Raw genomic sequence first — 22,099 nt, forward strand, 5'->3', positions numbered from 1 at the left:
ATAGAAAAGAAAGCTATTCCAGCTTTTTTAAATTATCCTTCGTGTTTTGACCCCCTTATTAACATTTGCTCTTATATTCTGTATCTTCATTACGATAAAAACATGTCTGACTTCCACAGAAAACAGGAGTAAGCTAATGCAAATGTGTCTGCTTCATTTATTTTGAACTTATTTTGTATGTTTGCTCCCTACTTTTTTCGACACAATAAAAAATGTAACACTGCAATGTTTGTGTCAGTTTTTTTTAAAGAAACAAATTGTGTAGCATGATGTTTAATGCATGTATGTCCGTATCAATAAATAATTATCTCATCTGACAAACCTGTGACATAAATCTAAAACATAAACCAGAGAGCAACATTGATAAGAATCCAGTGTTGTACAGTAAATGAGTGTGTTAAGCATTGAGGCAGGATCACATGCAATTCTGTTGACTTTCACAAATATACTTTATCCCACTATGCATTTCTGAAATAATCAATAGCTTAATTTGCACGAAAGTTGATTTAAACTTGTGCCTCTGTCTTTTAACTTTGACACCCTCACCACGCACACTGAATGAACCACACAGAACTAATCTATATACAATAATGGACTGTTTCTCTCTTGGAGTCAATATGACAAAATGCATTGCACCAACTCCAGTAGACATTCATCCTACACAAAAGCATCTGTTATTGGACCAAATAAAAAGTGTACGATGTTTTTTTATAACTCAGTTAAAGAGTGTTTTAAGTCAGTTTATCACTAACTCAACTTCAGGTAATTTAAACTAGTAATAATACAGCACTTAACATTGAGTATAAAACCATACAACAAAATGCAGTATAACATAAGATTGAATGGGGGGGGGGGGCTAGAGCCTCTCACAGAGTTCATCAGTTTGTTTTTCTTTACTATAATGAGGCTAGGTTTACTGTGAAAAATATTGCGTAATCTTTTTGTGTGTGGTAAACTGGTCGTCTCAAGTTTATTCCAGCTCACTAATTAGACTGTGTCTATTCCCATGTTCACAAACAAACTTTCTGTTGCCGCCAGTAAAAGATATAAACCGATGAAAGAAAGACAGTTTAGGTAAGTCAGCGATGGACACGTGAGATAGTGGATGTCTTTGTTTTCTAATAATGTGAGAGAGAACCTTCATCCTGATGGATAACGTTTCAGTAGTTTCTATGTTCACTCTGTCAGGGTTGAGTGGCACAGCGCACTACAGAGTCACCCTCTTCATCCTCACTTTGTTGTGTTACTGTGTGATCTGGATGGTAAACGTGACCATCATTGTGACCATCATCGTGGATAGAAACCTTCACGAGCCCATGTACATCTTCCTCTGTAATCTGTGCATCAACGCACTGTATGGGACTGCAGGCTTTTATCCAAAGTTCCTCAGCGACCTCCTGTCTGCCTCTCATGTCATTTCTTACAAAGGATGCCTCCTGCAGGGTTTTGTGTTGCACGCTTCAGTCTCTGCAGATTTCTCGATTCTCTTATTAATGGCCTATGACAGATATGTGGCTATCTGTCAGCCTCTGATTTACCACTCAGTGATGACGAAGGGAAAAATAGGGATGTATGTGTTTTTTGCTTGGCTTGTACCCCACTATATGATGATAGCGGGCACTATAACAACATCAATAACCAAAATATGCGGCTCACATATTCCCAAAATCTACTGTATACATTATTTGGTGAATAGACTTGCTTGTACTCCTCCATTAGCAAGTGAAATTGTTCCAGCTTTGAATTACACTGTTTGTTTAATCAATGTAGTCTTTATTTTTTGGTCTTATATGTGTCTGATAAAAAATTGCCTTCACTCCAGTGAGAACAGACGCAAGTTCATGCAAACCTGTCTGCCGCATTTACTATGTTTGAATACCTTTCTCATTAGTATGTTTTTTGATTTGATGTACGTGAGATTTGGCACGAGTACGATACCGCAAAGTCTCAAGAATTTTATGGGAATGGAATTCCTGGTTGTTCCTCCGATCCTCAATCCTCTCATATACGGTCTCAAACTGACAAAAATAAGAAACAGAATCGTGCAGCTTTTTTTAAGGAAGAACTGACATGTGATCTGTAGAAAGAAAGTTGATAAATATTATCATCTACCTTGTTATTTGTGGTTTTTAGAAAAGTGTCACAATCTGAGAAACATATTACATCTCAGTTACCAGGCTCTAACCTCTGGATTATCAATCTGTAATGACACAAAGAGACTGTGGTTTATTTGTTTTTAACTTGGTTTATACTTTTAAGATTGATGTTAATGTGAGCAATAACAGCATCAGGATAATGGTTATGTGCCTCACATATACTGTTTCTGATCCAGCTTATTCTGCCTCCACAGAAAATAAAGCTATTATATCTTTTTCTAAATTATCCTTTGTGTTTTGACCCTTTCATTAACATTTGCTCTTATATTCAGAATTTTCAGTATGATCATAACATGTCTGACTTCCACAGAAAACAGGAGCAAGCTTATGCAAATGTGCCTGCCTCTTTTATTTGGTTTTGAACATATTTATGTTTGCTTTCTACTTTTTTCTACACAATAAAAGATGTAACACTGAAATGTTTGTGTCTGTTTTTTTTAAAGAAACAAATTGTGTAGCATGATGTATAATGCATGTATGTCCGTATCAATAAATAATTATCTCATCTGACAAACCTGTGACATAAATCTAAATCATAAACCAGAAAGCAACATTGATAAGAATCAAGTGTTGTACAGTAAATGAGTGTGTTGAGCATTGAGGCAGGATCACATGTAATTCTGTTGACCTTCACAAATAAACTTTATCCCACTATGCATTTCTGAAATAATCAATAGCTTAATTTGAACGAAAGTTGATTGAAACTTGTGCCTCCGTCTTTTAACTTTGACACCCTCACCACGCACACTGAATGCACCACACAGAACTAATCTACATACGATTAATGGTCTGTTTCTCTCTGGGAGTCAATACGACAAAATGAATTGGACCAACTCCATTAGACATTCATTCTACACAAAGGCATCTGTTGTGGACCAAATAAAATGTGTACAATGTTTTTTTAAATTAGTTTAATAGGGTTTTAAGTCAGTTTATCCAAATAATGTCAAATAATTTGCTTTGCTCCTGTAAAATTTGTAAAGGGTCTTTGAGCACTTTGAAAAGTTCTCTATAAATAATATGTATTATTATAACTAGGGCTACGTTGTAGCACTGGCAGGCCCGAGCACCACACATTGAAGCCTGTTGCGGTCGGTGGAGAGAGCGATCGATGACCAAGCGCATGTCTCCGCGTTGCATGCGTTTTGCGCACTGCAGCAAGGATAAACACTTCACTTCCTGCGTCCGTCACGCGATTTCGATCCTTGCCTGCTAATTTCTCATTACGGTCCACGCTATCAATTGCACATCACACTGGGACATTTTAGGTAAATCGAATGATAGTTGTAAAACAAAGCTTACTTCCTGTTGCCAGTAGGTGGCGCCATCACTATTATTACATACAGACATATAGCGATGTCCAAATATGTCCGTGATACATAACCTAGTGTTTTGATGGCGTTTAATCAAACTTTGACGCTACACACCAAGGTCACACGGTGTGACGAAAAATCAATCTCTAAATATGGTGACGCCTGCGAGCTAGTTCTGGCAGACAACTCGAGCTGCGCTGCACCAATCATATTACATACATCATGTGACATACCTCAATCTCCACAACCATCTATAATACACACCCACCTTATCAGGTGGTCTATTTAACCAGAGAGACATTTCCCATCAACCCCTCTTGCTCGCACTGCTGCTGCAGTATTGCTACCTGTTGCTTCAGCGTCTCAGCCGTTGACCAAGTGACCGTCGTTCCTCCGTGGGTCGTTGTCTCTCTCAATCCGAGTGATTCCTCCTCCGAGGAAGTTTCGCTTTATTTCCGAAATTTCGGCTCGGTCCTTCGAGATCCACTACGTGTGAATCGGACGTCAAGCGTCTGCGCCACAACTCCCGCGGGCCTCTCGGCGCGCACAACATCCTGGAGGAGCTGCGCACCCGAAGCGTTTAATTCATCGGAACTGAGCCGCGAGTAAGTTTCAACTACTTCTTGACTAAAGGCGGCTCCGCGAGGCCGAACAAACGCTGGTGGCAGAGTCGCTGACGGCAGCGTCGCTGCTTCTTCCCGGGACATCTCTGCTCGACCAACTGCTCCCTCACCTTGGGATGTTGTCCCTCGGAGGCAGAGGAAGCGCGCCTGGATCCGCTGGGGCTTTCATCCTGTCTCCTCTGCTGAATGAAGTCTGCACTGAACGTTATGAATGAAACAATTCAGTCTCGAATAACACGCCATCTTCCCTGCACGTGATGTAAACAAACATCGTGCAAACTCGTGTTATAGTACTTTCTGGTACGTCACTCCAGCAGGATTATTGGAGTTGTAGTCCAGTCTCCAGCCATGGGTTCGAGGCTCCTGTCTCCTGACAACAGTACCTTTCCCAAAGGAATCAAATGCTAGCAGGTAATCTGTTTTGTTATTCCGGAAACATTCAATTATATAATATAATATATATATGTGGGTAGAGTGGTCTTCCTCCAACCAAAGGTTGGTGGTTCAATCTTCAGTCTTCCCATCTGCATGCCAAAGTGTCCTTGGGCAAGATACTGAACCCCTCAAATGGGCCCTCATAGATGTTGAATGCACTACTTGTAAATAACTTGTATGACTTTCTTTTATAACTTCTGGCATGCAAGGGTTTCGCAACGGACGCGCCATGTGCTAAATTTGTCGCATTGCACATGCCCGAGTTTGGGGGATAGGAAGGGAGCAAGATGGCTCACTCCTCAGCTACTTCCATCAGCACCTCCGGTAAAACAAAGTTTATTACAGCTGCACAAATAAACACACGCTATGAGGTAACTAAAGAATGATCGACTATCAAATTCGCGGGCAACTATTTTGTCTTCGCTTTGTCGACTACGATCTGGTCCACTTTGAGGAAATAAATATGTCAGAATCTACTTGTGGTGTGAGAAACTGTTAACAGACACACTGAGCAGAAAATGGTTTAGTCAACTTTGCAATTGGAACTTTTCTAATATTTTAAATGATTAAAGTAACACTATTTTGCAGCATAAATAATACAAATTAGGTCAACATTGTCACCAATATAATGCTACAACTTTCTCAAAAAACCCTTTTTTTTTTACCATCGGCCAGTATCGAACGTGGACATCGGGTTGTTATTCTTTGTGGATTGAGGCTCTCATCCAACAACAGCACAAACTGCCCAGCCTTGTTGACGTCATCAACAAGCTGTAGCTCTATGTATGGTGCTATTCCGAATTTGGTTATGTACCCGGGTTTTCCTTTCAGCAGATGAACGTCTTGGCGATGTCCGATTCGGGAAACCTTCTTTGAAAATTTCTGAACATCCTTCATTGGATGTGAGAGAGTGGTGGTTTAATGTTGTGTCTAGACACCACAACACTTCTGCACGCAGCGTTGGTGTAAGGCCTGCACGATTGTGGCCAAAATCATAATCACGATTATTTAGATCAATATTAAGATCATGATTATTCCTAAATTCTTTTTATTGCATTTTCATGTTTAAATGCACAAGAATACTGCTTTCACTTCCATGTTGTGCTACATTCCAGCTAATGTACACATCTTTGATCAGTTCCTGGGCTATCGACTCTCCTGTGGGTTCTTATGGGAAAAAATGACGTCTGTAAGCATCAACTCTTTATTGCAAATTACAATCGATGCAGTGTATTGTCAGGGACATGTACGGCTCCATTGTTGTGCTTGACCATTGGTCAGTCGTAGTCGCGAAAATACTCGACAGCTGTGACATCCCTTTGTATTTACCCCAACGTTTATTTTTATTTTTAGTGCAGGTAAGGCCTGTTGGGAGAAATAATTGCGCCTTCATTGCTCAAAGTATTTATTGGAAACATGTCTTTGGCCAAATGAAATGCGATCGCATCCGTTATTTCAGTGTATCTTCGGGAGGTGGATGGATACGCTGTCGCGCTATGCATGGTCGTTTATGGTTTTCTCTGTTGACGTTGGACATGGACGGAGATTCAGTGAGGTAACGTTAGCTTTAGCCTTAATGCACTCGTTGTACTATGGTTTGTGGGGATTTTTCAGGTGGTTAAACAAGGTAGTTGTATTGCTATGCGGCCCGGACACAACTCTAAACGCACTATGTGCATGATTTGTTCTTGGTTATCATCACTTGCCCTAAATTCCAAAACTTCCAAACAACGGATGATGATCCTTTTTGAAGGACTAGCTCCTCGCCTTCTGCTCCTGATATTTGATTTACCTTTCACACGATACCGTGACTGTCTACTCTCTGTATCTCTACTCTTCTAATAAATACCGGAATCGGCTGCAGACAGAACTTTTGTTCAGGCTACCACTGAAGGAGCGTGCATGACACCTCCCATCTTGTTCTCCCTCTGGTGGTTAGCGAATGTTAGTTTAGAAAACGCTTGATTTGATATGTATTAAAGCACGCATTTTAAATGTCAATATCGCTGACGATCATGCAATTCGATTAATTGTGCAGCCCTAGTTGGTGTGGCTCCCATTGTCACTCTGAGGTCTGTAGAAGTTGAAGCAGCAGCAAATGAGTTAACGTTAGCAACGCTAGCAGTAACGTTAACGTTACAAGCTACAGGTGTCGCACTCGAACTTGGTGGTGTAACAACGTAGCCGAGGAAGGTGTTACCCAATGCTCGATGGACATCCGCTGTCTGAGTGCCGTAACGGATTTGTGGCTTGTGCCTTGCACATGTGACCGGAGCGCATTGATCCCCATTGAAGCTACACTCATTTTTTTTTACAGACTGAACTGTAAGCCTTCCGGTCATTCCCAGCGACGGGCTTCAACCAGGGCTTGCACTGCTCGTCTTCCAACAATGACTCTGCGAATTTACACTTCCCCATTGCCTATTCCTTTACAGCCATATAAAGAATTAATAGTGCAATATTTGCAGCTAACCGTCCTCTACAAGGAAGATTCGATAACGACAAGCGCTATTCGTGTCGCGGTCTCTTGCTCGGGGACAAACATTGCCTAGCTACGCCGCTCAGGTCCCGTCCCCGCTTGAATGCCAGATATTTTGTTGCGCTGTCGTGAGGACTACAATAAATGTATTCACATAAACTTTAAACAATCTTTGGACAAATATGCTATTCACATTGAAAAAACAAAACAAAAAGGGGGAACGTAACAGTTTCACTATGTAGTATATTCTCGTGCAGGCCAAGGCGCCTATGGAGAATGGCCACACCGCGGCGGTGAATGGCGCACATAACAGGTTCACTAGTTAGCATATTCTCCTGCAGGCAATGCGCCTATGGAGAATGGCCACACAGCGGCGGCGAATGGCTCACATAACAGTTTCACTAGGTAGCATATTCTCCTTCAGGCTAATGCCCCTACGGAGAATGGCCACGCCGCGGCGGCGAATGGCGCACACATAGCAGATTCACTAGGTAGCATATTCTCCTGCAGGCAATGCGCCTATGGAGAATGGCCACACCGCGGCGGTGAATGGCGCACATAACAGTTCCACTAGGTAGTATATTCTCTCGCAGGCCAATGCGCCTACAGAGAATTGCCACGCCGCGGCGGCGAATGGCGCACACATAACAGATCTTGACCACTCTTTGGTCTGTAGAGGTCTAAATGGATTTATCCACTTTTAATACTCTTCAAGACCACGTGGATACCCTGATATAAATAAATTTAATTAATCACAATATAAATAAATTAAATCTCTGCCCATAGAGAGGAAGTTTAGACCACAGCCGTTTTGGGGGACTCTTCATTAATGTCTGTCCAACCAAACCCGAGCATCTTGACCCCATGGTATTCATCCAATTCCTACAGAGCAGTGAATAGATCAATAACCAATAACTTTATCATGCGTCAATGCTAATACAATAGAAAATCTATGAAGCCTCAATGATGACAGTCTTAACTAACATTTACCTTGGCTTTATATTTCCATATTACTGAATTGTTGTCAAGGTGAGTCAGAGTCTACGATAACCGAAGCAGTCTAATAGGAAATTTGCCAAAGACGCTCATTTAATCCTCTACATGACCTTATCCTCTCTAGTCTTAGAAGAACATATGTTCACGACAAGTCTGATAGATCTTGTCAAGACTTCTGAATTATCATTGCTAAGAATAATATTGCTTTCTGTTCTTTCTCCTCTATGATCAAACGCTTGCATCCCTCTTCAACCCATCTGACGACACCCTTGCCTACCAACAATGGTTGAAAATGCATGACGAGATCTCCTCAAAGCTTCGCCATCCCTGCCAGAGCTGAGGCCTAACACCTGGATGCTGTTCTCCGCACTCCCTAAGATGTGGCACCGCTATGACTGCAACACTCCATCATCAATGTTACACATGCTATGTTGGACACCACAAGAAGGGATATTGACTCTCAAACATCATCTGCAGCCTTGATGTTTTAAAATGTAATCTCCGCTGCATAATTCCTTTGTTGCATGTCAGATCTCGGGATCCATCACGTCTCCGCGTCCGGGGTAGTCACAGGCATGTTTTGGCGCGCCTTCATCCCCTCAAATGGTGACAACACAATGCGAACGATGCCAAAGGATTCATTGCACCCTTGTCGTGGCATACATCCGTTCCTGTCCATCCTGGGTGAGGGATCCCTCACATGTGGCTCTCTCTGAGGTTTCTACATTTTCCCACAAAACATGTGAGTGAATAATTTGTATTTGCTTTGCAGACTGATTTCGATATTGCATTTCAGGTGGTTTGCTGGGCTTAAAGTGGGAAATTCCGGTGCATATGTTGCCATGTGCCACGTTCACTATATTCCCGTATAGGGAACCTCACTAGGTAGTATATTCCCCCGCAGACAATGTGCCTACAGCGAATGACCACACCGCGGCGGTGAAAGGCACACATAACAGTTTCACTAGGTAGCATATTCTCCTGCAGGCCAATGCGCCTACGGAGAATGGCCACGCCGCGGCGGCGAATGGCTCACATAACAGTTTCACTAGGTAGCATATTCTCCTGCAGGCCAATGCGCCTATGGAGAATGGCCACGCCGCGGCGGCGAATGGCTCACATAACAGTTTCACTAGGTAGCATATTCTCCTGCAGGCAATGCGCCTATGGAGAATGGCCACACCGCGGCGGTGAATGGCGCACACATAGCAGATACCGATCCGTACGTCAGGCTCCGAATATGTGCAGTTTTGGGGGGTTACAAGTATTTGCTCATCACTCCCATCATTCCTGTGTAATCATATGGGGGAGTGATTAAGTTGGAGCCTAGACGCCAAACACTAAATCTGTTGTAATAAATATATTACATGATCGAACGTGAGTTGTCTGACTGAAATATGGCAACGCCTGCGAGCTAGTTCGGGCAGACAACTCGAGCTGCGCTGCGCCAATCACGTGACATACATCATGTGACATACCTCAATCTCCACAACCATCTATAATACACACCCACCTTATCAGGTGGTCTATTTAACCAGAGAGACATTTCCCATCAACCCCTCTTGCTCGCACTGCTGCTGCAGTATTGCTACCTGTTGCTTCAAACCCTCCACCACCCCAGCATCCACCTGTAGGCTCCAACGGGGGGTTACAAGTATTTGCTCATCACTCCCATCATTCCTGCGTAATCATATGGGGGAGTGATTAAGTTGGAGCCTAGACGCCAAACACTAAATCTGTTGTAATAAATATATTACATGATCGAACGTGAGTTGTCTGACTGAAATCAGTTTTTATCTCCATCTTGTTGTGATGACACTCATATCCATTTGAAGTTGATCTGTTGAAAGCCCTGGGACAAGTACGTCAAAGTAAAAATGGTGAATATGGCCAAAATGACCACTAAAGCCAAAATGGCGGGCTTCCTGTTTGGTCTAGCATATCTATCCAAGCGACTTATTTGTTTGTTATGAAAAGACACATGTCCCAATAGATTTTTTGTACATATCGGCCAATCCTAGGGCCGGGGCTGCCCTTTAAGGGGCTCTAGTCATTTTTTTTGCCACGCCCATTCCTTAAAACCAAATGAATATCTTCGGGGGGGGGGGGGGGGGGGGGGGATGTTAATACACACATGTAGTTTTAGTGAGAAAGAACCATTAACACGGAAGATACAGCAATTTCGTGTTTCACGACGAGTTGATGAACTTTGATGCCACGCCATTAATATGGCATTTAACGAAAAGTCACAGTTATCTTATTCCTACATTATCAATGTCTTTAGACCCATTTGATACAGTTTGACATGGTTGAGGTAAGTGAGGAGGAATACATCCAAGTATAAGACATGCAAAAACAACACATTTCCTGTTGCCACCAGGGGGCGCTGTGATATCAAGTCATAATTTCTGTGTAGATGTCATCAGGCCGGGACTCTTGGTTGGTCTGATGAAAGCCCTGGGACAAGTACGTCAAAGTAAAAATGTGGAATATGGCCAAAATGGCCACTAATGGCGGGCTTTCTGTTGCGTTTTTCAGAAAGCCCCTTGAGACTTTTTTGTTTTTTTCTGGTCATTATACACGTGGGCTACGGTTTTTGTGAAGATTAGTCACAGGGAAATAGAGGGGCTGCGTTCCAGGGGACCCTGTTGAGCAGTTTTGCCACGCCCATTTGAAATAACTCCAGTATGGTAAAATATCCGTAGGTCTTGAATTTCCTGCAAAGTTTCATAACTTTTTGAGCATGTCTAGACCCTGAAAAAGCCCCCCAAAGGGAAATAATAATAAGAATATCCTTACAATTTCAATAGGGCCTCTCACCATTCGGTGCTCAGGCCCTAATTATTATTAAGGTAAAGTGCTGAGCCAAAACTGTTGGTTGCTGGTAGCATGCAGTTTAATTTTCTTTTTGTGCGTATATGTATAGAAAAGACCTCTGAGGAAAGAATTTGTGTATAAAACTCAACATGAGTTTATTCTAACTCAACTTCAGGTGATTTAAACTAGTAATGATACAGCACCTAAATTAGGTCTACTGTGAAAAGTATTGCGTAATCTTTTCGTGTGTGGTAAACTTGTCGTCTTAAGTTTATTCCAGCTCACTGATTGGACTGTTTCAATTCCCATGTTCACAAACAAACTTTCTGTTGCCGCCAGTAAAAGATATAAACCGATGAAAGAAAGACAGTTCAGGTGAGTCAGCTATGGACACGTGAGATAGTGGATGTCTTTGTTTTCTAATAATGTGAGAGAGAACCTTCATCCTGATGGATAACGTTTCAGTAGTTTCTATGTTCACTCTGTCAGGGTTGAGTGGCACAGCGCACTACAGAGTCACCCTCTTCATCCTCACTTTGTTGTGTTACTGTGTGATCTGGCTGGTAAACGTGACCATCATCGTGACCATCATCGTTGATAAAAACCTTCACGAGCCCATGTACATCTTCCTCTGTAATCTGTGCATCAACGCACTGTATGGGACTGCAGGCTTTTATCCAAAGTTCCTCGGCGACCTCCTGTCTGCCTCTCATGTCATCTCTTACAGTGGATGCCTCCTGCAGGGTTTTGTGTTGCACGCTTCAGTCTCTGCAGATTTCTCTATTCTTGTATTAATGGCCTATGACAGATATGTGGCTATCTGTCAGCCTCTGATTTACCACTCAGTGATGACGAAGGGAAAAATAGGCATGTTTGTGTTTTTTGCTTGGCTTGTACCCCACTATCTGATTCTGGTGAGCACTATAACAACAGCAATAACAAAAATATGCGGCTCACATATTCCCAAAATCTACTGTATTAATCATTTGGTGAATAGACTTGCTTGTACTCCTCCATTAGCAACTTCCATTGTTCCAGCTTTTAATTACGCTGTCTGTTTAATCTATGCAGTCTTTGTTTTTTGGTCCTATTTGTGTCTGATCAAAACTTGCCTTCACTCCGGTGAGAACAGAAGCAAGTTCATGCAAACCTGTCTGCCGCATTTACTATGTTTGAATACCTTTCTCATTAGTATTCTTTTTGATTTGTCGTACGTGAGATATGGCACGAGTACGATACCACAAAGTCTCAAGAATTTTATGGCAATAGAATTCCTGGTCGTTCCTCCGATCCTCAATCCTCTGATATACGGCCTCAAACTGACGAAAATAAGAAACAGAATCGTGCAGTTTTTTTTAAGGAAGAACTGACATGTGATCTGTAGAAAGAAAGTTGATGAATATTATCATCTGCCTTGTTATTTGTGGTTTTTAGAAAAGTGTTACAATCTGAGAAACATTTTACATCTCAGTTACCAGGCTCTAACCTCTGAATTATCAATCTGTAATGACACAAAGAGCCTGTGGTCTATTTGTTTGTAACTTGGCTTATACCTTTAATATTGATGTTAATGTGAACAATAACAGGATCATGGTTATGTGCCTCAGAAAACAGGAGCAAGCTAATGCAAATGTGTCTGCCTCATTTATTTTGTTTTGAACTGATTTATATGTTTGCTCTCTACTTTTTTCTACACAAATAAAAAATGTAACACTGCAATGTTTGTTTCTGTTTTTTTTAAATTGATTGTTGTATCAATGAAACCTGTGACATAAATCTAAAACATAAACCAGAGAGCAACACTGATAAGAATCCAGTGTTGTACGGTAAATGAGTGTGTTAAGAATTGAGACAGGTTCACATGTTATTCTTTTGACTTTCACAAATAAACGTTGTCCCACTTTACATTTCTGAAATAATCAATAAGTAAATTTGCACTAAGTTGGTTTTAAACTTGAGTCGACAAAAGCAGAGCTGACATCAGAGCGACAGTTGTTCATTCTGAGAACTGGCTGCAGATGTTATGTTTGTTTGTTGTCATTCACACATGATAATATCTGAATATCTGAATGGTTTAAACACTGCTTCAATTCCATTCACCTCATTTATATCAAAGGTACATACAGTGATCTGTCCAATAGAGCAACTGCACCACTAACTCACACCTCAATCTTATGTGGATTTATTATTAAAGGATCAGTGTGTAAGATTTAGGTGAAGGGATCTATTGAATATAAAATAATATTTTGACTTGTAATCATCTACCTTTTACAAATTATATTCCTTACCCTTTATATTTATATACTATATATTTATATCAAGAGTGGTGACCACATTTTTTTAGTTAATAATCGATGATGTGGGATCAAGACTCTGGATCATTCCGGTCACTTTAACCCTGATGTCCTGACTATCTGGTCACATTACGTCTCGTGTTGGGTTGCAGGGTTTATGTGTGTCCTAATAACTTGTGACCAGTGACCATTGATGGTGTTTAATGTTAAAGTGTAAAGGGATCGCAGGTCACAGGAGTGAGGAGGAAGCTGCGACCTCTAATGAGCGTCTATGCTGAAGCAGGAAATGTTCAATCACTGCATCGATGCAGGGTGGTTCACCTTTATGCAGGAGCCCAAACATTAACACCTGTTCTGCTCCCCCTATACTCTGTGCTGTGTGCTTCAACTTAAGATAATGTGGCTCTAACTCTATTGCAGCTACCTTTTATTGTCATCACTCATAAACCGATAGACATATATTACAGTCAGCTTTAAATAGTAGTTTGCAATTATAAACAAAACAAAAGCCCTCTAAGCATATTCATATTTTAATTTTTTTATAGATTTCAACTTAAAAGCACATGAACACACCGAAATCATAACAGCGTATTCACAACACCGGACCTTCCCGGGAGCAGATGAAATTGTGAATGCTATTATGACAGGTTTGTTTGTGTTAGCACTGAAACATTAAAACACATGAGTAGATTCAAGTAAATACAAAGACATGAGTCAGTAGTTTAACTTCCTCTTTAATAACACTGAACATAACACATGCATGTGGTAATATAACCAATTTGCTGCCATTCTTTCTCAATATTCCTATGATCAGTATTGAAATGCTGCATCTAAAATGTTTTATAAAAAACTTAATCTTAATTAATATACCTCGATGTTACACACAATGTGTTTCATGAGTTAGACTGAATGAAATCTTATTTTACATTAACTTTAAGTCATTATATTATTTTGTTAAATTGCAAATGTCCTCATTGTGGGACTAATAAAGACTTATCTTATCTTATCTTATCTCATGTTGTCAAACTAGCTTTGTGTTTTGTTCACTTCAACACTTGCTCAACAAAAACAACAACTTTTTTTATTCCCCTTAGTTTTGTTGTTGTTGCCGAAGCTGTTATTAATAGAAGGTATGGAGGGAGATGGAGACCTTTTAAGGGATGTGACCACATCACACCTCAACCCTCGTACTCTGTCACCAAGGATGTTAAGACACAGGAACTGTAGAGTCTGAAGAGAGAGGTGTGATGTTTGTTTTATCTGATCATGGAAAATGTTTCTATCGTTAGAAATTTCATTCTGGTCGGTTTCAACGAGTCATTTAGTTACAGAATAACGCTCTTCTCATTCACTTTACTGTATTACTGTATGATTCTGTTTTTCAACATCTCTATCATCGCCATCATTATCTTAGATGAAGACCTGCATGAGCCGATGTACATCTTGTTGTGCAGTTTTTGTGTTAATGGACTTTACGGGACCACAGGTTTCTATCCTAAATTTCTTTTCGATCTGCTGTCGCCTGCTCCTGAAATCTCCTATGCAGGATGTCTCCTCCAGGCTTTTGTCATGTACTCGTTTGCCTGCTGTGAGTTGTCCAATCTGGCAGTTATGGCCTATGACAGGTACCTGGCTATATGTCGACCGCTGCACTATCACTCTGTGATGTCCAAGAGGAGGCTCTCTCAGCTGGTGTGTTTCTCCTGGCTCACACCTTTCTGTGTTTTCTCCATCAATGTCGGGCTAACGTCCAGACTGAAGCTGTGTGGCGCAAACTTACAGAAACTCTTTTGTGTGAACTGGGTCATCGTTAAACTCACCTGCTCTGATGCCGACACGTTTTCAAACCAGGCAGTTTCATATATTATAATTTTATTCTATTTCTTTCATGTGGTTTTCGTCATTTGGACGTACATGCATATTATTAGAACTTGTGTGAGGTCCAAGGACGACAGTAGAAAGTTCTGCTGTGACTGACTGACAACGAAGTTCCACTAACCTCCTTACAACAGCCATTGTTTTGTTTTGTGTGCCTGAACCCAGCCGAATACAGTTGATATAAGCTGTACTGAGGCTGTACTGTATTTGCTTGTTTTCCCTTATTGCGGACAACTACAGTGTAAAAAAATCGAGTTTATAGTCTAGCTAATGAGAGGGAACCGGACCCAAACCCTAACATCATTTCAAAATCTTTGTCGAAACCCGACCCCACTGATCGTAGCCACACTCCAGAGCAAAAAACAAACAAGGATAGGTAATTGCACATTAAAGGGGTGGGGGCAGGTAATCAAGGAGGAACAGGAAGGGACCTGAAACGAGATGAGATGTGAGCATTAAAATAAAACTGGAAACAAAACAACATACATGAGGAATCATTTAAAAAAGTAACTTGGCGAGCGTCACCTAGGAAAATATGTGCAGCCTCTAAAGGAGTAGGGTACAAATGTGAGTAGTTATCTCTGTATGTCGGCCCTGTGGTGGATTACCTGTCGCAGCTGTACCCCACCTCTCTTCCGATGGGATTGAGTGTTTTGTCAACTCCCTGTGAAATCAGACTTGGAGGAAGGTATTATCATATATTCGCTAGAGTAAATCATTTTGGCATGCGTTTAAAACATAATGATAGGCTTAGAGCTATGGTGCCTGTTATCTGGACTCTCGGACATTCTCAGAAATTCCTACAGATGTTTACCTTTAGTTCTCTCCCTTTTTGAAATAATCTGAATCAGGGAATGATCTCTGACCTGCTAATGGATGAAGAGCAGAAGGAATCTTCTTTATCATACGCCTTCATCTTTAGGTACAAAACATGTCCTTATATACAGCTGTTGTCATGAATTCACCTTCTTATTAATATTTTCAGTTTGTCTGATAAGTTTTGTTTACTAATCCCTTTGTCATTTCAGAACTCTGCCACTCCCATCCTGCTCTGCACTTCCTCATTCCTCTGATCCCTTCACCGGCCCCACCCACAGACGCACTTGTCTTCCATCTACTCATTAGTCTCCCCTGTATATCTGCCTGCCTGTTCCCCTTGTCCTCTTCCAGCTTGTTTAGTGTGTTTGTGCATGACCTCCCAGCGTTTTTCCTCCTGCCTTATCTTCTGTCTGATCCCCATCGTGACCTGCCTGTCTGTCCCTGGACTTATCTTCTGCCTGCCCCTTGTCGGATTTGTTTGTTACCTGAATGCCTGCCTGGCTCCTGACCCCTGCTACGTGTTACCCCGGATTTCCCTATTGCCTACTCCTTGTCGGATTTGTTTGCAACTGGGTTGACTGCCTGGCTCCTGACTCCTGCCTCGTTTAAATAAACCCTGAACTTTGCTCATCCCCACTCTGCTTCAGTGTAGTTGCTTTTGGGTTGATGCCTGCCATTCTGCCAGCCCTGACAGCTGTGGCCAAAAGTTTTGAGAATGATTCAAGTATTGGTTTTCACAAAGTGTGTTGCTTCATTGTTTTTAGATCTCTTTGTAAGACGTTGCTATGGTATACTGAAGTATAATTACAAGCATTTCATAATTGTCAAAGGATTTTATTGACAATTACATTAAGTTTATGCAAAGAGTCAATATTTGCAGTGTTGACCCTTCTTTTTCAAGAGCTCTGCAAATCGCCCTGGCATGCTGTCAATTAACGTCTGGGCCACATCCTGACTGATGGCAGCCCATTCTTGCATAATCAATGCAATGTTAGTGAGCCCACTCCCTTGGCTGAGAAGCAACCCCACAGATGAATGGTCTCAGGATGCTTTACTGCTGGCATGACACAGGACTGATGGTAGCGCTCACCTTTTCTTCTCCAGACAAGCTTTTTTTTCTAGATGCCCTAAACAATCGGTAAGGGGATTCATCAGAGAAAATGACTTTACCCCAGTCCACAGCAGTCCAATCCCTGTACCTTTGGCAGAATATCAGTTTGTTCCTGATATTTTTCCTGGAGAGAAGTGGCTTCTTTGCTGCCCTTCTTGACACCAGGCCATCTTCCAAACGTTTTCGCCTCACTGTGCGTGCAGATGGTCTCACACCTGCCTGCTGTCATTCCTGAGCAACCACTGCACTAGTGGTGCCCCGATCCTGCAGCTGAATCAACTTCAGGAGATGGTCCTGGTGCTTGCTGGACTTTGTTTGCCCTGAAGCCTTCTTTACAACAATTGAACCTCTCTCCTTGAAGTTCTTGATAATCAGATAAATGGTAGATTTAGGTGCAATTTTACTAGCAGCAATATCCTGGTCTCTGAAGCCCTTTTTGTGCAAAACAATGATGACTGCACGCTTGCAGGTAACCATGGTTAACAGAGGAAGAACAATGATTTCAAGCATGACCCTCCTTTTAAAGCTTCCAGTCTGCTATTTTGTCTCAATCAGCATGACAGAGTGATCTCCAGCCTTGTCCTCGTCCACACTCTCACCTGTGTTAACAAGAGAAGCACTGACATGATGTCGGTTGGTCCTTCTTTGGCAGGGCTGAAATGCAGTGGAAATGTTTTTTTGGGGATAAGTTCATTTTTGTGACAAAGAGGGACTTTGCAATTAATTGCAATTCATCTGATCGCTCTTCATAACATTCTGGAGTATATGCAAATTTCCATCATAAAAACTGAGGCAGCAGACTTTTTGAAAATGAATATTTGTGCCATTATCAAAACCTTTGGCCACGGCTGTAGTCAGAAGGCCCTGTGTGGGATGTCATTCTACCTCAAGTCATGGGCGGAACCAATCCCTCTATATATAGTGTGTTCTACCCCTCCATGGTAGATTTCCTCTATTGACGTGTGATGTCACCGGGAAAACCATGAGACGTGAAACTTCTGTGTATTAAACATATTATACTAACAAGAACGAGGTCTGCTGAGATCGACATCTCAGCTGCATAGAATATACCATAGTATCAGTTTGGCTGGTGAATTGGATGGTTTAGGAGTGATGGTAAGTGGGAGAATGTCCGGAAAAAGTCACTCTGAGCACATGTGATAATAGAGCAGGCAAATATCTCAGGTTTAAAAGAGGGGTCATACTCGTAGAAGACGCTGACAATGATGTCAACTTGGATGGACAAAGATATTTAAGAGTTTCTACGATGAGGGACAACACAGGTTTGATGCTCTAAACACCGGATATCCACAGCGGACTAGTCTCGTCCTGCCTCCTACATGCTCTACCCTGGCTCCACCCCTCACTGGAATTTTTGGGACATTTTCCTGTTGTTGTGAACACAAGGGAGGTGGGTGGTTGGGGCTCAGTGTTGAGAGTGGTCGTCCTGTAACCAGAAGGTCGGCTGTTCAATCCCAGTCTTCCTGAATGCCGAAGTGTCCTTTGGGGAGAGTATGACCCCCAAATAGGACGTTCTAATAGAGAAGAGTGCAGCACATAGATGCACTGTATGAATGTATGTGTGAATGTAAAACTGTAATGTAAAGAGCTTTGAGTGATCATCTATGTAGCCAAAACTATATATATAAATACATAAATAATTATATAAGAGGATACATAAATAAAGAAACACATAACTATTTCTGTCAGACAACTCACGTTTGATCATGTAATATTTTTATTACAACAGATTTAGTGTTTGGCGTCTAGGCTCCAACTTAATCACTCCCCCATATGATTACACAGTAATGATGGGAGTGATGAGCAAATACTTGTAACCCCCGTTGGAGCCTACAGGTGGATGCTGGGCCTACAGGTGGATGCTGGGGTGGTGGAGGGACTGAAGCAACAGGTAGCAATACTGCAGCAGCAGTGCGAGCAAGAGGGGTTGATGGGAAATGTCTCTCTGGTTAAATAGACCACCTGATAAGGTGGGTGTGTATTAAGATGGTTGTGGAGATTGAGGTATGTCACATGATGTATGTCACATGATGTATGACACCTGATTGGCGCAGCGCCGCTCGAGTTGCCTGCCAGAACTAGCTCGCAGGCGTCGCCATATTTCTGTCAGACAACTCACGTTCGATCATGTAATATATTTATTACAACAGATTTAGTGTTTGGCGTCTAGGCTCCAACTTAATCACTCCCCCATATGATTACACAGTAATGATGGGAGTGATGAGCAAATACTTGTAACCCCCCAACACTGCACATAGTCGGAGCCTGACTTACGGATCGGTATCTGCTATGTGTGCGCCATTCACCGCAGCGGTGTGGCCATTCTCCGTAGGGGCATTAGCCTGTAGGAGAATATGCTAACTAGTGAACCTGTTATGTGAGCCATTCACCGCCGTGGTGTGGTCATTCGATGTAGCCAAATTGTCTGCGGGGGAATATACTACCTGGTGAGGTTCCATATACGGGAATATAGTGAACTTGGCACATGGCAACATATGCATCGGAATTTCACCTTTAAGCCCAGCAAACCACCTGAAATGCAATAAAAGAATCAGTCTGCAAAGCACATAGAAATTATTCACTCACATGTTTTGTTTGTATCGCCAATATTCAAAACATGATTCGTTTCATCGGGCTTAACAAATGCGACATCCTGTCCTTAACCCTCGACAAGAGTAAGGAAAAACTACCAAAAAACCCCCATAAACAGGGGAAAATGTAGAAACCTCAGAGATAGCCACATGTGAGGGATCCCTCTCCCAGGATGGACAGGAACAGATGTATGCCACGGCAAGGGTGCAATGAATCCGTTGGCATCGTTTGCATTGTATCGTCACCATTTGAGGGGATGAAGGCGCGCCGAAACATGCCTGTGACTATACCCGGACGCGGAGACGTGATGGATCCCGAGATCTGACATGCAACAAAGGATTTGTGCAGCGGAGATTACATATTAAAACATCAGACTTGTTGTGAACATGTGTTCTTCTAAGACTAGAGAGGATAAGGTCATGTAGAGGATTAAATGAGCGTCCTTGTCAGATTTCCTATTAGACTGCTTCCGTTATCGTGTACTCTGACTCACCTTGACAACAATTCAGTAATAAGGAAATATAAAGCCAAGGTAAATGACAGTCTTACCTGTCATCATTGAGGATTCATAGATTTTCTATTGTAGCAGCATTGACACATGATAAGGTTATTGGTTCTTGATCTATTCACTGCTCTGTAGGAATTGGATGAATACCATGGGGTCAAGACGCTCGGGTATGGTTGGACAGATGGGATTTCCCTCTGCTTAAATAGACCGCCTAATGCAGTGGATGAGTGCTGTGGCTGGTTGTGGCAAGTGAAGTATGTCACCTGATATGTCACATGATTTATGTTACCTGATGTATGGCACATGACTGAAGCAGCGCAGCTCGATTTTCCTGCCAGAACTAGCTCGCTGGCTTCGCTCCATTTCAGTCAGACTACTCACGTTTGATTATTTATTAAGATATTTATTATTCACAATAGAACATGTTTGTGTTTGGTGTCTAGGCTCCAACTTAATCACTCCCCATATGCTAACACAGGAATGATGGGAGTGATGAGCTAATGCTGTAACCCCCCCAACACTGCACAAATTTGGAGCCTGACGAATGAATCGGTATCTGTTATGTGTGCGCCATTCACCGCCGCGGTGTGGCCATTTCTCCATAAGCGCATGCCTGCTTGAGAATATGCTACCTAGTGAGCCTGTTATGTGTTCCATGCCACTGCGGTGTGGCTATTCTCCATAGGCGCATGCCTGCAGGAGAATATGCTACCTAGTGAGCCTGTTATGTGTTCCACGCCACTGCGGTGTGGCTATTCTCCATAGGCGCATGCCTGCTGGAGAATATGCTACCTAGTGAGCCTGTTTATGTGTTCCATGCCACTGCAGTGTGGCTATTCTCCATAGGCGCATGCCTGCTGGAGAATATGCTACCTAGTGAGCCTGTTATGTGTTCCATGCCACTGCGGTGTGGCTATTCTCCATAGGCGCATGCCTGCTGGCTAGTGAGCCTGTTACCTAGTGAGCCTGTTATGTGTTCCACGCCACTGCGGTGTGGCTATTCTCCATAGGCGCATGCCTGCTGGAGAATATGCTACCTAGTGAGCCTGTTATGTGTTCCACGCCACTGCGGTGTGGCTATTCTCCATAGGCGCATGCCTGCTGGAGAATATGCTATCTAGTGAGCCTGTTATGTGTTCCACGCCACTGCGGTGTGGCTATTCTCCATAGGCGCATGCCTGCTGGAGAATATGCTACCTAGTGAGCCTGTTATGTGTTCCACGCCACTGCGGTGTGGCTATTCTCCATAGGCGCATGCCTGCTGGAGAATATGCTACCTAGTGAGCCTGTTATGTGTTCCACGCCACTGCGGTGTGGCTATTCTCCATAGGCGCATGCCTGCTGGAGAATATGCTACCTAGTGAGCCTGTTTATGTGTTCCATGCCACTGCAGTGTGGCTATTCTCCATAGGCGCATGCCTGCTGGAGAATATGCTACCTAGTGAGCCTGTTATGTGTTCCATGCCACTGCGGTGTGGCTATTCTCCATAGGCGCATGCCTGCTGGCTAGTGAGCCTGTTACCTAGTGAGCCTGTTATGTGTTCCACGCCACTGCGGTGTGGCTATTCTCCATAAGCGCATGCCTGCTGGAGAATATGCTACCTAGTGAGCCTGTTATGTGTTCCACGCCACTGCGGTGTGGCTATTCTCCATAGGCGCATGCCTGCTGGAGAATATGCTACCTAGTGAGCCTGTTATGTGTTCCACGCCACTGCGGTGTGGCTATTCTCCATAGGCGCATGCCTGCTGGAGAATATGCTACCTAGTGAGCCTGTTATGTGTTCCACGCCACTGCGGTGTGGCTATTCTCCATAGGCGCATGCCTGCTGGAGAATATTCTACCTAGTGAGCCTGTTATGTGTGCCATGCCACTGCGGTGTAGCTATTCTCCATAGGCGCATGCCTGCAGGAGAATATGCTACCTTGTGAAACTGATTATGTGCGCCATTCACCGCCGCGGTGGGGCCATTCTCCATGGCGCATGCCTGCAGGAGAATATGCTACCTGTGAAACTGTGATGCGCACCATGCACCCCCGTGGTGTGGTCATTCGCTGTA

At 42.7% G+C, this 22,099-nt stretch overlaps 3 protein-coding genes across 3 annotated transcripts; all 3 read left to right on the forward strand.

Moving 5' to 3' along the window:
• The first annotated feature begins 1,148 nt into the window (after positions 1-1,148).
• LOC128455494 (olfactory receptor 52E8-like) lies at positions 1,149-2,069 on the forward strand. Its single transcript, XM_053439165.1, has one exon. The coding sequence runs from the start codon at positions 1,149-1,151 to the stop codon at positions 2,067-2,069; it is 921 nt and encodes a 306-aa protein (XP_053295140.1).
• A 9,199-nt stretch (positions 2,070-11,268) lies between these two features.
• LOC128455495 (olfactory receptor 52E8-like) lies at positions 11,269-12,189 on the forward strand. Its single transcript, XM_053439166.1, has one exon. It carries the CDS (start codon positions 11,269-11,271, stop codon positions 12,187-12,189), a length of 921 nt encoding a protein of 306 aa, XP_053295141.1.
• A 2,190-nt stretch (positions 12,190-14,379) lies between these two features.
• Positions 14,380-15,090, forward strand: LOC128455497 (putative olfactory receptor 13C6). The gene has a single exon (XM_053439167.1). The coding sequence runs from the start codon at positions 14,380-14,382 to the stop codon at positions 15,088-15,090; it is 711 nt and encodes a 236-aa protein (XP_053295142.1).
• The last annotated feature ends 7,009 nt before the right edge of the window (positions 15,091-22,099 follow it).

Source organism: Pleuronectes platessa, chromosome 14 (assembly GCF_947347685.1).
Source record: "Pleuronectes platessa chromosome 14, fPlePla1.1, whole genome shotgun sequence".
Lineage (NCBI taxonomy): Eukaryota > Metazoa > Chordata > Actinopteri > Pleuronectiformes > Pleuronectidae > Pleuronectes > Pleuronectes platessa.